General features: G+C 38.9%; 1 protein-coding gene across 1 annotated transcript; it reads left to right on the top strand.

Annotated features, from left to right (window-relative positions):
* The first annotated feature begins 667 nt into the window (after window positions 1-667).
* LOC111013535 (putative alkaline/neutral invertase D) lies at window positions 668-9,444 on the top strand. The gene is made up of 5 exons (XM_022288001.2): window positions 668-1,108; window positions 1,864-2,253; window positions 2,790-3,221; window positions 5,314-5,872; window positions 8,794-9,444. The coding sequence occupies exons 2-5, from the start codon at window positions 1,876-1,878 to the stop codon at window positions 9,087-9,089; spliced, it is 1,665 nt and encodes a 554-aa protein (XP_022143693.1). The 5' UTR covers window positions 668-1,108; window positions 1,864-1,875; the 3' UTR covers window positions 9,090-9,444.
* The last annotated feature ends 8,872 nt before the right edge of the window (window positions 9,445-18,316 follow it).

Below are 18,316 nucleotides of genomic sequence, written 5' to 3'. Positions count from 1 at the left end.
AAAAATGTAAAGGTTAAAAAAAAAACTATTTTGATATTTTTGGCTTTATTCATTTTGTACGAGTTTTAAATTTGGATTATTTTAATCTCAATACTTTAAAAATGTTTATGTTGATTCCTATACTTTTAAAAAGTGACTAATTTGATCATTCCCTTTTAATTTTAATCTCATTTATTTCGATCATAATTTTAACACGACACTTTCTCATTAAATTTCTTTTAACACGACACTTCCTCACTAAATTTCTTCCAATATAACTATAAGCATATATTCAGGAACTTCCATTGAATATAAAATTCGTGTTAAAATTTAGTTAAAAGGACTAAATCGGTCACTTTTCAAAAGCACAGGAACAAAATTACAAAAATCAAAATAGTATTCAAACCAATTTTAGAACTCAAACATTTCTACAAAAGAACTAAAATGCAGACATGTTTATCGACATTGGCATTTAGTAAAACGAAATGACGAAAATAACCCTGCAAGATTAGATAAGATATTGATTAGGTATGTCCAAAATTTTATCAAAAGGAATTGGAAAAAAAAAAGAAAAAAAATGCCCTCACCTACCCGCAACTTTTGATTTGGTCAAAAATCACGCTCTTGAATTCCCCTATAAATAAGCCCCCCTCCTTCCCATCCCATACTGCAAACTCCTCTTCTTTATACACTCATAAAAAATCTCTATCCACACCCACCGCGCAAAAAAAAAAAAAAAAAGAAAAAGAAAGAATTAGAGATTTTTAATTTTAATTAATTTCCCGCGACAGAAATTGCAGGAGGCCGCCGGATACGGTGTCGTATTGTCCAGGTGGGACGGGGCCCACCTGTCAACCGGCTGTTCCCGGTGGTCGGTAAACTCTCTCTTACATTTGGAACTCCGATGTGTTAGTTTGGAATTGGATTAGAGAGAGAAATACGGAGTGGGACGGTCCCCTTGCCTTCCTCGCCTATAAATACCAGCTGTTGACAGCTTCTTTTCTTTTTCCCCTTTTTCCTCCTTTTTTCCTCTCCTCCTCCAAGTTTTTTCTTCTTCTCCGACGAGCATTTTCCGGCGGAACCGCCGCTCACTTCGATTCCTCTGCCGTCGTCATTTCTGCTCTCGCAGGTATACTCTCTGCCCTCTGCTTTCCGCTCTCTCTCTACCTATCTCTCTCTCTCTCTGCTTCTGCTTCTCCTTTTGTTCTGTTGTTCTTCGTGTGTTGCTATGCCTGATCCTTTCTGAACCTCAGATCTGGTGTTTTTCACGCCTTTCAATGGATGTCTTCCTCTTTTTCTTCTGCCTCTTTGAATTTGACTCTCTGTTATGTTTTTTTTTATGCCTGATCGTGATCTTGATCTCCCATCCGCTTTTGAGTTTTCGCTCTGCTATCTCCAGGATCTTTTAGCTTGTTTCGCTCCGTAATTTTACTTGTGGTTTTCTTAGTTTGCTTGTTGATGTGGTGAAGGAGTGTGTGTGTCGTGTCATACATATTAAAATGATATTTTTTTTTGTTTGATTTTCCTCGGGTTTGAAAGGATTTTATATCTTGTATATGATGAAGAATTTAAGTTTTATCAGATTTACTTTCCAGTAATTAATGAGAATTTCTATATCTGTCCGCTTTCCTTCGATGCTTGCGGACGTGGTATTTGACTTTTCGTTTCCTTTTTTGATTCGTGGGGTTTTTCTATGTAAAAACTTCCGTATGTTTTTTTTTACGTTTCAGTTTCCGAATGGAAAAATTGAAGGATTGTCGTTTGGTTCTTTTAAATTTTATTGTGCACTGTATACGTTTGTGGTAAATGAATGAACATACTGTTTCTCTCTGATGTAAGTTTCTGTTCACAACACTGATATTTCTTCGTTGAATCATCATTTAGAGGAAAAAGGAAATGGATGGTTTTGGACTTCGAAATGTGAGCTCACATTGCTCCATCTCTGAGATGGATGATTATGATCTCTCTCGTCTTCTTGACAAGCCTAAGCTCAATATTGAGAGGCAACGATCATTTGATGAGAGGTCCCTTAGCGAGCTGTCCATCAGCCTTGCTAGGGGAGGCTTAGACAACTTTGAGAGCTCGTATTCACCTGGTGGAAGGTCTGGGTTTGATACCCCGGCTTCATCTACCCGAAACTCATTTGAGCCCCACCCAATGATTGCTGAAGCATGGGAAGCTTTGCGGAGATCCTTGGTGCATTTTCGGGGTCAACCAGTTGGAACTATTGCAGCATATGACCATGCCTCAGAGGAAGTTTTGAATTATGATCAGGTTTGATAGTTTTGCAACAAATAAAAAAAGTTCGAAAATTATTTTGATATAACGTTTAATATATGCTAGATGCCCTGACCATGGTAATCTGGAGACTGCAGTGTTGTAGAATGATTATGAACTACTAAAATCTCTGATGTTGATTTTTTTCTTCTGTAGAGAAAGGTCCAATTAAATTTAGAGAACTTATCAGGTTAATTTTGGGCACCAAAAATGCATTGAAAACTTGAGCTCAAAACTGTGGTTTCTTGGATATTTTCACTTTATGATAAGAACTGTTAAAGACAACCTGATGTAAGTTGGTCAGATCATAAAATCACATATAACACACCATTTCTTACCGTAATTTATTATGTGTATTTGATGAGATATACTTGGTCTATCTACTGTTTTCGTTATATTTTTGCCATTTCTTTCTTTCATTTCATTGAATTATTTTTCGTTTCTTCCAGTTTCTTAATTGAAGGATGAGAAATACTTGTAACAACTTTAACAGAAGTCTGAAGTATGTTTTGGTTATATTGCTTTTCACTCAGGTTTTTGTTCGGGATTTTGTACCCAGTGCTTTGGCTTTTCTGATGAATGGAGAACCTGAAATAGTTAAGAACTTCCTTTTAAAGACTCTGCAGCTTCAAGGATGGGAAAAAAGAATAGACAGATTCAAGCTTGGGGAAGGTGCAATGCCAGCTAGCTTTAAGGTTCTTCATGACCCTGTTAGAAAAACAGATTCCATCGTTGCTGATTTTGGAGAGAGTGCAATAGGAAGAGTTGCACCAGTCGACTCTGGATTTTGGTGGATCATTCTGCTCCGTGCATATACAAAGTCAACTGGTGATCTATCTCTTGCTGAAACACCAGAGTGTCAGAAGGGAATGAGACTTATATTAACTCTATGTCTGTCAGAGGGGTTTGATACATTTCCAACTCTACTTTGTGCTGACGGGTGCTCCATGATTGATCGTAGAATGGTACATTTCTTAATAACTTTGGCTTTCTATGAAGTTACTTTTTTAGCTGTTTTTCATTTCATATTAGGCGTTTATCTTTTGATAATATTTTCAATAAAGCGTATTGTGTAATTTCCCTCTGTATAATGGTTGGAATCTTCTAGAAGGAATGAAGTTATTTATAATTGAATGGTATTAGTTGATATTTATTAGTCCAATTATCCAAAAGATATATGATATTGAAGGAGGACTTTCATACTAGGACTTGTTATATTTCTTCCTAGGATGTCTTCTAATGATCTAACTGTTTACTTCTAGGACTTGGATTTTATTAAATGCAGACAAATGATTTTATTCTGTTGGTTAGTGTGATAGGATCTGCTTTGGTGGCTTTTAGTGCATGCCTTCTGCCATTAGTCAAGGAATGACATTTTTATGCTTAATGAACATAATTGCTCCTGCAGAAGAATTTATCAGATACTCTGTCTTCTTACTGAACCATATATATTTCAAGAGCTAACTTCACTGTTATCTTCCCTTCAGTGGACTGAAATGTGATGATGCCAATCATTAACATTGTTTATCATACCAAAGTACGTTAACTGTGTTTTTATCCTTTTTCCTTTGACCTTATCTTGTCCAACTGAAAAAACATAAAAAAAAAAGTATTACTAAGTGTTATATTTAAATTGTGTTATTTGTCTCAGTATTAAAAATTGGGGGGTTAATTTTCTCAGCTATACTGAATTTAGCCAGTTCGGTACTTTTTATTTTGTTTAGTCCAGCATAGGCTGTAATTTGCATCTTCATTTGTTCAGATGTGGATATAAAATTTCTGCCCAGCAGTGCTATGCTACTTTGAAGCGTTGCATAATTTTTGGGAGCAGAGTTTTAATTTATTATCGCAGTTGATGTCTTATGTTTAGGTCTAAATGTGTTGGTACGGTGAGAAAAATAATCAACCGCATCATGAAAATTATCTTTTGGATAATAAAAAATGTTTTAATAATTTAGTGTAGGCTTACAAAGTTTTGTTTTTTTTTTTTGGGTGCAATTAATTTATAAATGATATTTGGCTAATTGGATGGATTCCTTGTAACTCCATTGGCCTTGAGGTTGGCTTTTCTTCCCTTGTATTTCCTTAATCTATGAAATGTGGTGTTTAAAACAAAGAAGGGGAGGATAAGGCATCCTCCTCAACAACCAAAGAAAGTTACAAGAAAGATCTTTAATTGGTTTATATTAAACAGAAAAGACTATAAAAGGAATTAGATGCAGAGCTCTATTGAGAAAGAGGCCAGTAACAAACAATACCAATAATTTTGCTTAATTTTCTAAATTTGGTTTAATCCTCTCAAGCCATAACTCCAAGTGGACCATACAATACTGACTTTGTTTTTGGGACTGACCTGACATCATCGGTACTGAATTCCTATAGCAGCTAGGTTGTCTCAGGTGAAGTTAACGATACTATAAAGAATATTCCAAATCTTCCTGGAGAAGTAGTTATAAAAAATTTGAGCCTAGGACTGTAATTGTCTTTTTTACTGCGAAGGGAATGCCTGTCAGTATGGAACATTTCGAGCCCAAAACTATATACTCAATCGATTTTGCACATAAAATTCATACTAGTTTGGCCACACATTTCGAGTCTTATGTTTATTAGTTTTTAGTCAATCTGCTCAGAATTGCTTGTGCACTGTCTTACAAATTGGAGTCCACTTGATCTTCTGGCAACATTGTACATTTCTTAAAATGTGGTATAAATGCAGATATCCGTTATTTTGGAACAAGAGTTGCTTGTGGTGGGTACACCATTTATTAGGGAATATAGCCTCTCTATAAAACTTACAAGCATCCAAAAAGTGTATGGGACCTTCCATTACTCTTTTCCTTAACTGCTTATTTTCATTTTGTAGCTATAATATCAATTATTTAGGAATCTTCTGTGATTTTATTTTCAGATGTTAAAAGCTACAGATAACCTTTTCATTAACTGCCTATTCGGATGCACCTATGTTGTTCAACCTTAAAGAACTTCACATTTTTTTCCTGATATTTTTGAGCAAGTTTTACCATATCAAGGTATTATAACTTCATAATTTTTCTTCAGGGTGTATATGGTTATCCTATTGAAATTCAAGCCCTTTTCTTTATGGCCTTGAGATGTGCTCTGGCAATGCTTAAACATGATGCTGAAGGAAAAGAGTGCATAGAGCGCATTGTGAAGCGTTTGCATGCCTTAAGTTATCACATGAGGAGTTATTTCTGGTTAGACTTCCAGCAACTAAATGACATCTACCGTTATAAAACTGAAGAATATTCCCATACAGCAGTAAATAAGTTTAATGTCATCCCTGATTCAATCCCAGAATGGGTGTTTGATTTTATGCCCACACGTGGTGGGTACTTTGTTGGTAATGTCAGTCCTGCAAGAATGGACTTTAGATGGTTTGCTTTAGGTAATTGTGTTGCAATTCTATCATCTCTTGCCACTCCTGAGCAATCAATGGCTATAATGGATCTTATTGAATCTCGCTGGGAAGAGTTGGTTGGAGAAATGCCTTTGAAAATAACATATCCTGCCATAGAAAGTCATGAGTGGCGGATTATTACTGGTTGTGATCCCAAGAATACCAGGTGGAGCTACCATAATGGTGGATCTTGGCCAGGTTTGTTCATTCACTCATTTATTCTCTTCAAGTTACAAATAACTTTACAATAGTACTTATAATTACCGCTATTAGAGAGTATTCTAACGATAGCTTTTGGTATGAAAAGCAAACTGCTGCAGGTATTGTTGACCTACATCTAGAACGGGCATTAATGCCTTTCATGCACTTTGATATGCAAATCATTCATTTAGTTCCTTGAACTTTTTCTCCTTTTCATATATCACTGAAAAGTTTCTTGTTCAGAAAAAAAAAGTCATTCATTTTGTTGATGATATCTCTGTTTTGAACCTCAAGAAGGCACTATATTATATAGGAACTTTTTCTTTCCAAAAATTTCTAGCCTTATGCTTTATCCACTACTAAATTTTAGCCTTTAGCTAGTATCTACCAGCCAGTAGTAGAGGTCTGAAGTGGAAGCTAAGTTGACAAAACACAATAAGCTATCAACTAAATGTACTTTTTGCTAAGTGGTAAATTTCTGGGTATATATATCTTTGCATGCGTATAGTTGTTTAATTAAGAGGACTTTAACCTCCTGATTATTTTCGTGTGCAATCACTTTTTGTTTTGAGTGTCTGTTGGGAATTTATTGAAACTATTTTAATGTATTCAAGATATTATGATTCTTTTCTGCATAATTAAATTCCTAACAGTCAGCTGCTCAAAGCCACAAACATAAACATGAAAAATAAAAAATGGTGACATGTCTTTCGCTAAAAGTCCAAGACATAGGCATGGTAAGGACATGTTTGTAAAGTATATATCTACGATATACTAACTAGTAACTGAATATTTATTTATATGATTTTAACATCAGAAAGTTGAAGTCTTAACTACAACATGAAAGTAAGAACCAAAATATACTACACAAATAAGAGGGTGGAGAATCTATACTAATATTTACTTATATGATTTTAACATCAGTTAGTTGAAGTCTTAACTACAACATGAAAGTAAGAACCAAAATATACAACACAAATAAGAGGGTGGAGAATCTATATTATGTATTTCGACTTATAAATTCCTGTCTTAAGGATGCAACTAGTTGCCTCCCCATAAGACGAGGTAACCTTGCTCAGACAAGCACTTAGGTGTGCTCTTCTGAATTTTTTGAGGCTGTAGCATGTGCTCTAGGTGGTATTTATCTTTCAAAAATCATAGGGCTAACGTCAAAGGGCAAAAGAGAAATAAAGCTCACCATCGTTTTTCTCCTTTGACCCTTCAATGCTGTTTGAAGGTAAGCTCTTTCTCTCAGTTTGCTTGTCTGTCTGTCTATCTGTCTATTCTGCTCACCTGGTCTCTCTTTGCTACCCAGAAAATTCTGTCCATCCCCCCTCTCCCTCTAATTCTTAATCAAAATCCATGCTCTCATGCTTAGTTTCTAGCACCCTGGTAGATACTCGTGAAAGGCTAATATCTAACACTGGATAAAGCTTAAGGTTTGAGTGTCTCTTGTAAAGATCTTGGAACATTTCTTCAATTTCTTTCTAACAAACCTCCCACAAGATTGCTTTCTCAATGTTGGTCCATAAAGAGATGGAATCTGAGCAGAAGAAGAACAAGTGGTTTGCATTCTCAGTTGGAGTCATGCATAGAACATAGTTGTTTGGAGACACAGCTTTGTGAGAGTTTCTAATTTGTATTCTATCTATAATTAGTACTCAAATCCTAAGGAACATTGTCCAAAGGAAAACCTTCACCTACTTTGGAATATTTATCTTTTAAAAGAGTCTTGAGTTGGGGCTTAGAGAAGAGGGATTGAGCTGCAGTAAGTTTTTCAAGAACGTATTTACCCATAAAGGTACCTGATGGATCAAGAATCGGTATCATTCTATCTTCCTTTCCCAAAGTTGAAGATTTCCTTCAGGGTAGAAGGTTCGTTCAATTTTCCATTTCATCCTCTTTGGAGTTTCTTCTAAAATTAAACATCCAAAATTTGTCTTCTCCCAGAAACTTAAAAGGTGTTTTGTAGAGAACTTTTTGCAGACAATCTTTGAGGCTTTTCAGTAACACTTCTTTTTGAGTTCAGCAATTTATGTAGTCCTCAAAACTATGAGTTAGACTCCACATTTGAGATAATTCATGAGAATCCCTCATGAAATTAAGGGTCTGTTTGGTAACGTTTTTATTTCTTGTATCTTTGTTCTCATTTCCTATTTCTTAAAAACGAGAAATGAGAACATCACTAAACGTACCATTAATTACCAACTTTGATCTTAATTTTCCAGCATTCTTTGCTTTTCTTTCGTTCGTTGTTTGTCATCGCATTGATATTGAGATACAACTTACCATAAAGAGTGCCCAAACCTGTATGTCTTCTTGTAAACTGATGGAAAACTATCTACTGTTTTCGTTATATTTTTGGGGCCTACAATACCCGTAGTTTCTAGTAAACTAAGGACTTGTGCTCGTACCATAGTAAAACAAAATTGCTTAGATGTTCGTTGGAAAAGATCCTTGATTTGGTATAACTCCAAACTTTAAGATTGGAGGGCAGTAAGTATGGATTACTTTGCTGGACACTTGACTTTAATCGGAAATCCGAAAGCAGAAGAATTCTAGGATACGGATTTGAATCACTTGACTTGTAGTTGTAGCAGGGCTTGAAATGGAAAACATCTTAGGACATTGATTAGAATTTTTATAGCATCACAAGATGACCTTCATGTGATTAATTACCTGTTAATCTCATTACGTCTCTTTGTATAAAATTTACTAGACTTGACCATTAATGTATGTTACAGATGGATATTTTCATCACTCACTGCAGTCGGTTCTCGAACCACTTAAAGTAGAATCATCATTACTATTTCTGCATTGTGTAATGCAGCTAAAGATCGGAGTTTGCACGTTAATCTTATCCTTTTCCTTCGTTTTTTTATCATATAATATTGGTGTCTTCCTTGCTGTGGCTGCAGTGCTACTATGGCTGCTAACAGCCGCTTGCATTAAAACTGGTCGACCACAGATTGCAAGAAAAGCCATCGAGCTCGCGGAGAGTCGGTTGCTGAAGGATAGTTGGCCTGAATACTATGATGGAAAGTTAGGAAGATATATCGGAAAACAAGCGAGGAAATACCAGACATGGTCGATAGCGGGATACTTGGTAGCAAAGATGATGTTAGAAGATCCTTCACACTTGGGGATGATATCACTCGAAGAGGACAAGCAAATGAAACCACTGATCAAGAGATCATCATCCTGGACCTGCTGAGAACAGAGAGGCGAAAAGAAAGAGAGAAAGACAGAGGTACCGAAGTCGAGCCCGGTTTTTTCCTTTCGTTTTTCATTGTAACACTATTCTTTTACAGTTTTTCGCTGTGTACAATAGCATCATCATCATCGTCGTCATCGATCTGCAGAGACTTGGCTGTTTTTTTGGGTCTTGAAAAAGGGGTAATTTGTTTCTAAGTTTTTGGCACAAAAATTCTGCAAAAAAATTCCTTGGCTGAATGAATGAATGGATGGCTGGTTGGCCAAAGGGCGAGACACTTTTTAGTTTTTAATATATGGACTTTTGGGAATTTCCTGCCCGTGTGGAGTTATTAATAAATGGCCATTCTTGATAACGTTTCTCTTTTTTTTAATCTCTTGACCAGTTGAATTATGATCGATTATTTTGATTTTTTTTACGATTTTACTTTAGTACTTAGAAAAGAGTGATAATTTTATATTGTACCAGTACAAGAGTCGTGTAACATCCATGTTAATTAATGTATATTTGTTGTGTAACATCATAAGATCGTGAGTTCGAATCTTCACTTCTACACGTTGAACTAAAAAAAATCTAAACACTTGAGGTATGTCCTTGACTAAGGCTGGAAGTTAAAATTTCTTCCACATGCTAAACTAAATTAAATGATCTTAAAATTGAGACATTCAATGTTGGTATTTTTTTAAAAATAATTTTTGTTTAAAATTACGTTTATTTACTATTTTCTACAATATAGTAAACTTGTTTTAAATCATAGCTAAACTTGTTTATATTACCAACAAGTATTTAAATTAATAATAATTTCACTTCAAGTAAAAAATTATTAATGTTTATATTAGGTCCATAATAGAGATATTTTGTTGATATATCTCTGGTAATATTTTTTTTATTTCTTTGCGATACTACAGAGATGTCGATTCACCATTTATATTGATGTCAAACTCATAGACATAAAAATGTCAATATGACAACCTAAATTTAATACTGGTGCTAAACAATAAAAAGAGTCCAAATTGGATGTCAATGTATTACTGAGGATTTTTATTTCACGACAAATCCAACACAATAGTCCATCTTATGTTCCTTCCATTATTGAGCGATTTTGAGGTGGCTGGACGATATTCATAGGGTAGTGCATGCCTCGATGGTTATATCGAGAACTTTGTCGGGCTAGTCGAGTCGATGCCTCGGATATTGTAGGTCCACTGATACTTTTACAAGTGTGGGCGTGTGATAGGTTTTCTACTATTGCTCCGTACCACCATGTATTCACTCCTGAACAATATGCTAGACGTTCTTTCAGTGCACGATACATTTATTTTCATTTATCTATAAATATATTGATTCAGTATCGAACATGCTTTGATCATCTTAAGCCGAACGAGGTATAAGTGAATTTCTTACTTAAAAATAAATACTTACAATTAAGGTAATAACAATGCTAATATGTTTTGCTATACAAAAAAAAAAAAAACAATGCTAATACTTACTTATTAATGATTTCAGATTTTTTGAACGCCTTATACTCACAACATTATGACTCTATTACCTGAATATTGTCATAATGGATGATATATTTGGTTGACTTCAAGCCATCTTATATGTTTTCATATTATTGAGTGGCATCTACCAACTTGAGTGTTGCGACAATTTGGATTTCTACAAAATAACCATCATACTGCAATACTGACACAAGTTTACATCAGATCGACTTACGAGAAAAACACGATCATGATTGGCAACGTTAACATGCAGTATATATATCATTATGGCGTCAACGTCATGATCGGTGTGCATTAAGTGATGCGACAGATGTGCCGGCTGTGTTGGATGATTATCAACATTGGTATGATTCGATTACAAGAAAGTATATCACACGTGAAGCTCTTTATCATGGTTACATGGTTAGTATTATTTTTCTTATATTTTTTTAATTGCAATATTTAAATTAAATTAAATATTAATAATTATTATACCAATTACAGGATTTTTTTGTTAGCAACGTACAAGACTATGCAGTACAAGAAAATTTAGCTATATTAAAATCCATGTGTGATATTTGTATTAGCATAAGTAAATCAAATTCAGTTTATCCAAGAGTTGCTTCGAATTTCGAAATGAGGCGTCCTTGTCGTAGGCGCAACAAAGCACCAAATGAAAATGTTCAAGATGAAGTTGAAGCACAAGAAGCTGATGAAGAAGATAGATTGTTTATGCGAGAAATCGCACAATGTCAATCTAGCTCGAACTCGGTCCTTGCTTCGACCTAAAACGTTAAGGGAAGACCTGCACGGACAAAATCAAGCGACTCGGACTCAATATTAAGTTTGAGGAGAAATTCGATACCTGATGGTAAAATGAGGCCCTCTATTTATAGGTTTAGGTTCCGACAGGGGTTACGACATGTGGTTACCTTGGTCGGATTAGAGGTCTGTAACGCCCCGTGTTACTCAGGTTAGCTTGCCCCGAGTTCCGGAAAATTTTATAACAAAATGGATTTTTATTTATTGTTTTATTGATTTATTTCATTGTTATTTTTAATTGATTCATCAGTGATCTTATTTAATTTAAGTGTGACATCTCGACTAGTGTGTATTGTTACAGTTTTAGTGGTGAGTTAGTAGCGTGTAGTTATTTATCAAGTTACATTTAGTACGGAATTCCATTATGCGACACTTGTTTGGATCATTGGGCCAATTACGAAACTCTATTGTTGGTTTGTTTTAACACGGAAGGATTGGGTAAGTGGGCCTTAAACATAAGGAAAAGAACCCAAGCCCAAAGGAGTAAAAGTTTGAAACAAGAAAAGGGAACCCTAGCCACTTGTTCTCCTTTTCCCCTTTTCCTCTTTTGTTGAAGCCGTCGGCCACCCCCCTCCACCCGGACCCTCCCTCTCCGACGCAGCAGCACCGACGGCAGCCATCTCCGGCGGACACAGCGGCAGCAGCGGCGGCGGCAGCAGGTGCAGCGTCGAACAGCAGCAGCGCGTGACGGGCGGCGGCGTCGTGCGGCGGGCAGCGGCAGTGTGCGACGATCAGCGGCGGCGCGTGACATTCGGGCAGCTGCAGGCGACATCGATACACGCGAGGCTGTGTTCGCGGCGTCCTTTCTCCGATTCAACAAGCCTAACGACCTCGAACAACTTAGATCCGTGAAACCCGGTAACTTTTCTTTGACCCACCTTTGTTCGAAGTTAGATTTGGAGTACCCACACCCAAACGGAATCGATTTAGCATACCCACACCTAAGCGGGGTTGTTTTGTAGCAAGGGACATTGAAACGAAGCCGTTGGAGATCGTATTGGACGTTTTTCGCTGCTGCAAAAACGTGGACAGTAGCGTATTGGTGGTGTTCGGCGATTATCTACATCCGTTGAAACCAGATTTACGCTACCCACGTCTTGGCAAGCTAGATCTAATTTACCCACACCTATACGAAGTCGTTTTGCGGTAACGAGCCCCTTTGAACCCTCTTAAAGATGTTTTTTTTTAGGCTGAATAGTACATTTAAATTGCTGAATTTTTCTGTTTTTATGCTTAGGTGTGAGGCCGACGCAACTTAAACACGTGGTTGTGTAAGTAGCACCAGGGGGCGAGTGCGTGCGTTATTTAGCGTTAACGGAATGTTCTTGATGCTGTTTTTTTTGGGTTTTTCTTGCTAAAATATTTTAAATAAGCATGTAAGGATTGTTGGTTTGAATTGTGAATTTTAGCGATCTTGTTGCCGTATTTCTATCATTGAACACTTTTAAGGAAACATGCTTCCTATTCTTGTTGTTGTAGGTGATTAGTAGATTCTGAACTGTTGTAGTTAGAAGTAATAGGCTCATGACGTTGTGCTAATGAGATGTAGATGAAATGCTAGCTTGGTTATATCGATAATTTAATTCATATTGTCTGGTTGTGAGCTGTTGGATGAATTTTGTTTATTACGTGGAAAAGCATGTTTGAAAACGGTGCAGTGATTTAGAATGTGGGGGGTTTACTTGTAGGTGGTCACGGAAGGGTTAATGGAGTGGTGGAGGGTGAAGGGTAAAGGGACGGGTTGATGAACCGTTAACCCTGGGTGTTCTGACCTGGAAAATGCCTATAAATCGCTCGGAGGTTCAAAGCCTTGAGTAGTGGCCTTGGGGATAAATGACAAGGCCAGACGTCAAATTTCTGTAAACGTGTATTGGGGTCTTGGGGATAAATGTCAAGGACCAATACGCTGGGAAGTCATCGGTACCTTGGGAATAAACGGCAAGGACCGGTGCACAGTTCAGGCCTTGGGAATAAATGACAAGGCCGAACGTCAAGTTTCTGGAGAGGAGTATTGAGGCCTTGGGGATAAATGTCAAGGGTCAATACGACTCGAGGAGTTAGGCTTGAGGGATTAAAGAAGAGTGGAGTTTGCGAAGTAGTGGTGTTTGGCCTTGGGAATAAATGGCAAGGTCGGACATCAGGTACTGGAGAAGGAGGAGGTACGGTGACTTGGGAATAAATGTCAAGCTATTTGTTCGCTATCTCTCTCTGCTTATTTGTTTGCCTTGCTCTTGTTTTGTTCTAAATGTCAAGTTAATTGTTCGCTATCTCTCACTGCTTATTTGATCGCCTCGCTATTGTTTTGATCTTTATGTTGTGACTGTGAGCATAATTTATTTTGTGCTAGTTAGGATGTGCTACTTACGGAGTACCTTATGTACTCACCCCCCTTTCTTTTTTTTGTACCTTTATATGTTTCAGGTGTGAACGGGGTCGACCGCGGTGATGATGTAGAGAGGGCTTGACCGAGGAAGGATCACTAGCTTAGTTAGTGAGGATAGGGGGAAGGGTAGTTGGGTACGAATAGCCTTGAGATATATGTTATTGCTGGGTGTGAACCGCGGAGGAAATTTTGCATTCTTTAGAACTACTTTAATTGTTATGGATGTTGTTGGTAAGCGCGTCGTTGTTGTCATTGGAGTTTAGGTGCACGGTTGTTTTTACTTATTTAATAATTTTTGCCTCTGAGGTGATTTTGAGATGTTGTTGTTTTCTTTTAAATTGCCCACGGAGGGCGGAGTTCTGACAGTTTGTGATATTTATATTTCTGTTAGAATGTATGAAAGTCGAAGCTTTATTTCATCTAAGTTATTTTCCAGGAGGTTGCTTATCTCGTGTTTAGAGTTAAGGTTAGCCACAAGAATTATTTTAGCGTTGCCTAGGATGTTTATATGAATTCTTGGGGCGTTACAAGGTCGGACTTGTCGGGTTCGAGCAGATCAAACTCGGACACTTTCCTGGAATAACAAGTTAATCTTCAATAGGAAGTGGCAAGTATTCCATCTCGGAACCTTCCGAGATGGAGCTCCGTAAGCTTATTCCTATAATTCTTCTGTCAGCAGCGAATCCTCGTCCTCCACGTGGCAAAAGGATATTTCATCCCCAAACATTGGCCCCCTCTCTACCGGGCTCGATCTCGATCTGGCAGAGAAGTTTATTATTCTTGGGGGAAACCAATCCACGTGGTGACTTCCGAAGCCGACACGATTAATGTTACCGTTGGGAAAATCTCAAAAACGGAACCGGCGTTCAGCGCACACTTGATTACCTCTGACGTTCGGACTTCTTCCAATCTGGGTCGTCCAAATCTGAACACGTGTGCGGTCGAGATTAAATTCCTGAGTATTATAAATACCCCCAAGGCTTTGTTTCCGTTTTTTACGCTTTTTGAAATCTTGGAGTCTGACCTGAGCAGTTCGGAATCTTTCTCTAGGTCAGTCTCGCTCCTTTTTTTTTGTATTTTCAATCTTTCAAGTCATGTCAACGTCTTCTAATTCCCCAAGTTCATCTAGTAGTAGCACATCTAGTAGTGTAGCTCGGAGTCGAGATTCTTCCCCTAAGAAAGCTGATTTCGTAGAGGAATTCACGAGTAGGCTAGACTCCGAATTAAAGGAGATAGAAAACTTTAGGTTCTCCAAAGATGATAGAGATGATAGTGATACCTCGACCTTGGGTCTAGGTTTAGAATATCCTTCCCCAAATGCCTGAGAACTACCTCGGCCCTCTTCGTAGGAGGTATAGTATACCAGTTGACATCATTCTTAGGCTTCCAAGGAAGGGGAACGAGCTGATAATCCGCCTGAAGGGTACGTGACCCTTTACTTAAAAATGTTTGAGTATGGTTTTCGTCTTCCCGTTCATCCTTTAGTGCAGGAGTTCCTAGTCCGAACTGGATCAGCACCTGCTCATGTGGCCCCCAATGGATGGGGAGTCATTTTTGGTTTAGCCGTTTTATTCTGACTTAGATGTAGGGAAGTGGAAGATCTGGAACTCCTCGGAGTCGACCAGCTTCTGGCTTACTTCGAGGTTAAGCGAATCTCTAGGAAGCCAGGAAGGTATTACCTGTGTCCTAGGAAGGGTGCAGGAGGCATTCTAAAGGGTCAACTCCATAAAGAAGTGGGTTGGAAAGTGGTTCTTTGCCTCTGGCGTGTGGCTGGCCAAAAACGAGTCCGACCTGCCTTTATTCAATGTCCCTTATAGGTTTGGGAACTTAGGTAAGGAGTAGAATTTTTAATTGCTTTCAATTATTTCTCTTTATAGTTTAACCCGTAACTTTACCAATTTCAGTTGCTATAAGGCCAATCCCTCAACTTTCCGAGCCGACCTTCAACGCTCTAAAATTTTTCAAAGGCAGATTCAAGAGTGGTAAGCAGATCAGCACACTTATCACAGACAAGCTTCTTCTTCCCTCTGGACTGCTCGATTACAATCCTCTCCTAGCCCCACACGAAGCTCTAAGACCGAACTCCGAACTAGGTCAGTTGCCTTTGGATGTTTTTATGCTTGATATTAGGTACTTTTCGTACCTTCTGCTTAATTCACAACTGTTTTTTCTTGCAGCCATGGTGTGCGATTTTTTCCAAGATGTTAGGTGCAAGCGCCCTCGCGCTGGGCAGGCTTCCAAGAGTAAGGAGGCACCAAGCCCTGCTGTCGTTGACTCCCCCACCGAGGGCTAGGTGGTTGAGGTCGAACATGAAGCAGCTTCAACGCAGGGGGCGACTATGGTTGGAGCCTCTCATGATCGAGAGATCCTTGAGGTCCCTCCTCTTAGAGAGATTGGGAGGAAGGCCTCCCCCAAGAAATCCAAGAAGAAGAAGTGTAAGGCTTACCACTCCGAGGATGAGGTGAGGGAGCTACGCGATGAGCAGTGGGTAAGTCCCTTCGTATTAATATAATATCACATTTTGAACTCTCTTAAGTCTGTCATTCCGCATTCCAAATTTGCCTGTTTTACTCTGCCTCGCACTTCGTACTCGCAAGTTTTAAAAGCTCTAAATTTTCTAAGTCTCAGTTCACATCTTACCTTGAAACTCGTAAGTTCTAGAGTTTTGAATTTTCTAAGTCTTAATTCACATCTCACCTCGAACTCGTAAGTTTTAAAGGCTCGAATTTTCTAAGTCTTAATTCACATCTCACCTCGAACTCGTAAGTTCTAAAGGCTCGAATTTTCTAAGTCTTAATTCACATCTCACCTCGAACTCGTAAGTTCTAAAGGCTCGAATTTTCTAAGTCTTAATGCACATCTGGCTCTCATTTAATTTCACATCGAACTCACGCCCTTAGGAGACATGAAATTAAATAACACAGGGTCCAATACTGGTACTATTCCTTGAAAATTTTACAAGTCCGATTCATTTTCGGACCATTTCGACATTTCAAGGGTAATATCTCTTCAAATGCTCTGCGTTCCACGGGTGCAAAAGTAACTTTCCCTCGAGATCGGCAAGCATATATGTCCCAGGTCGGACTATGCCCTTGACTTCGAATGGCCCCTCCCAGCTTGGTTCCAACATATCAACATGCTTCTGCACTTGTGAAGGACTAAGTGTTCGACCTGAAAACTCCGAGGTCGGACTCTCGAGTTATAGTGCCTTGCCATTCGATTTTGGTACTCTACCAAGCGTAGTTGGCCACTTCCTTTTTTCGTCGCGGAGGTCAAGGTTGAAGAGTAGCTCTTCTTCGTTCATTGTCTGCTCGTAGTAATCTACCCTTTCAGTTGGCATCCCAATTTCGATAGGCACCACGGCCTCGGACCTAAAGGCCATAGCGAATGAAGTTTCGCCAGTAGACTCCCGAGGGGTAGTTCGGTAGGACCAGAGTACTTTAGGTAGCTCTTCGGCCCACTGTCCTCTCCTTGCGTCCAGCCGTAGCTTTAGTCCGCCCTTAATCATTTTGTTGATTGCCTCTACCTGTCCATTGGCTTTTGGATGAGTTGAGGACGAGCAAAGGTGACTGATTTCGAGCTTGCGACAAAAGTCTTTGAATTTCACATTATCGAACTGCTTGCGATTGTCAGTCACAATGGCGTTGGATATGCCGAAGCGACAGATAATGTTTGTCCAAATGAAAGCCGTGACTCTGGCCTCCGTGATAGTTGAGAGCGCCTCGACCTCGGCCCACTTGGTGAAGTAGTCCACGGCTACGACTGCGTACTTGGTTTGTCCCTTGCCTAATGGGAAAGGTCCAATCAAGTCAACTCCCCACTGTGCAAAGGGCCACAAAGCTGAGTGTCTGAGTCAGCAGCTCGGGAGGTTGATGGATGAAATTCGCAAAGAGCTGGCAGTTGTCACAAACTTTCATGAACTCTTTTGCGTTTTGAACAACCGTAGGCCAGTAGTAACACTGACGAACGACCTTGGCCGATAAAGATCTGGCCCACGAGTGACTGCCACAGACCCTTTCATGTATTTTCCTGAGGACATAATTCCCATCTTCTTTGGAAATGCACTTAAGGAGGGGTAAAGAGAACCCGCGCCGGTACATTGTTCCATCTCGGAGCAAGTACCGAGCTGCTTTCCTTGCCATCTTTTTGGTTTCCTTCGGGTCCATTGGGATACTGCCTTCTAGAAAGCTCCTGATGGGATCCATCCATGACAGAGTCTGGGAGTCAACTTCCATCATATCGGCTCCAAAATGGATGGATTGTCCAAGATTTCCACTGGGACCGATCTCGCCAGGTCGGTCTCGTAGGCAGATGCTAACTTGACCAAGGCATCGGCATTGGAGTTTTGTGACGTTGGAATCTGGCTGATGTCGTAAGCTTGAAAATGGGTGAGGTGCGACCTGACCTTTCCCAGGTATTTCTCTATCTGAGGGTCTCTTGTCTGATACTCTTCTTTAATCTGATTTACTATCAGCTGTGAATCACTCAAAATTTGAAGGTGGCTGGCTCTCAGTGTTCTTGCCATGCGCAGCCCGGCCAAC

Source organism: Momordica charantia (genome assembly GCF_013281855.1).
Source record: "Momordica charantia cultivar OHB3-1 chromosome 11 unlocalized genomic scaffold, Mcharantia_2.0 BLBB01000011.1, whole genome shotgun sequence".
Lineage (NCBI taxonomy): Eukaryota > Viridiplantae > Streptophyta > Magnoliopsida > Cucurbitales > Cucurbitaceae > Momordica > Momordica charantia.
Note: the sequence above shows the minus strand (reverse complement) of the source record. Positions and strands in the feature narration are given on the sequence as shown.

Bases quoted from the DNA above. Each gene is read 5' to 3' on its own strand.
- LOC111013535 (XM_022288001.2), top strand. From the start codon at position 1,876: ATGGATGGTTTTGGACTTCGAAATGTGAGCTCACATTGCTCCATCTCT. The intron at 2,254-2,789 runs GTTTGATAGTTT...CTTTTCACTCAG, and splicing joins AAGTTTTGAATTATGATCAG to GTTTTTGTTCGGGATTTTGT. The intron at 5,873-8,793 runs GTTTGTTCATTC...CTGTGGCTGCAG, and splicing joins TAATGGTGGATCTTGGCCAG to TGCTACTATGGCTGCTAACA.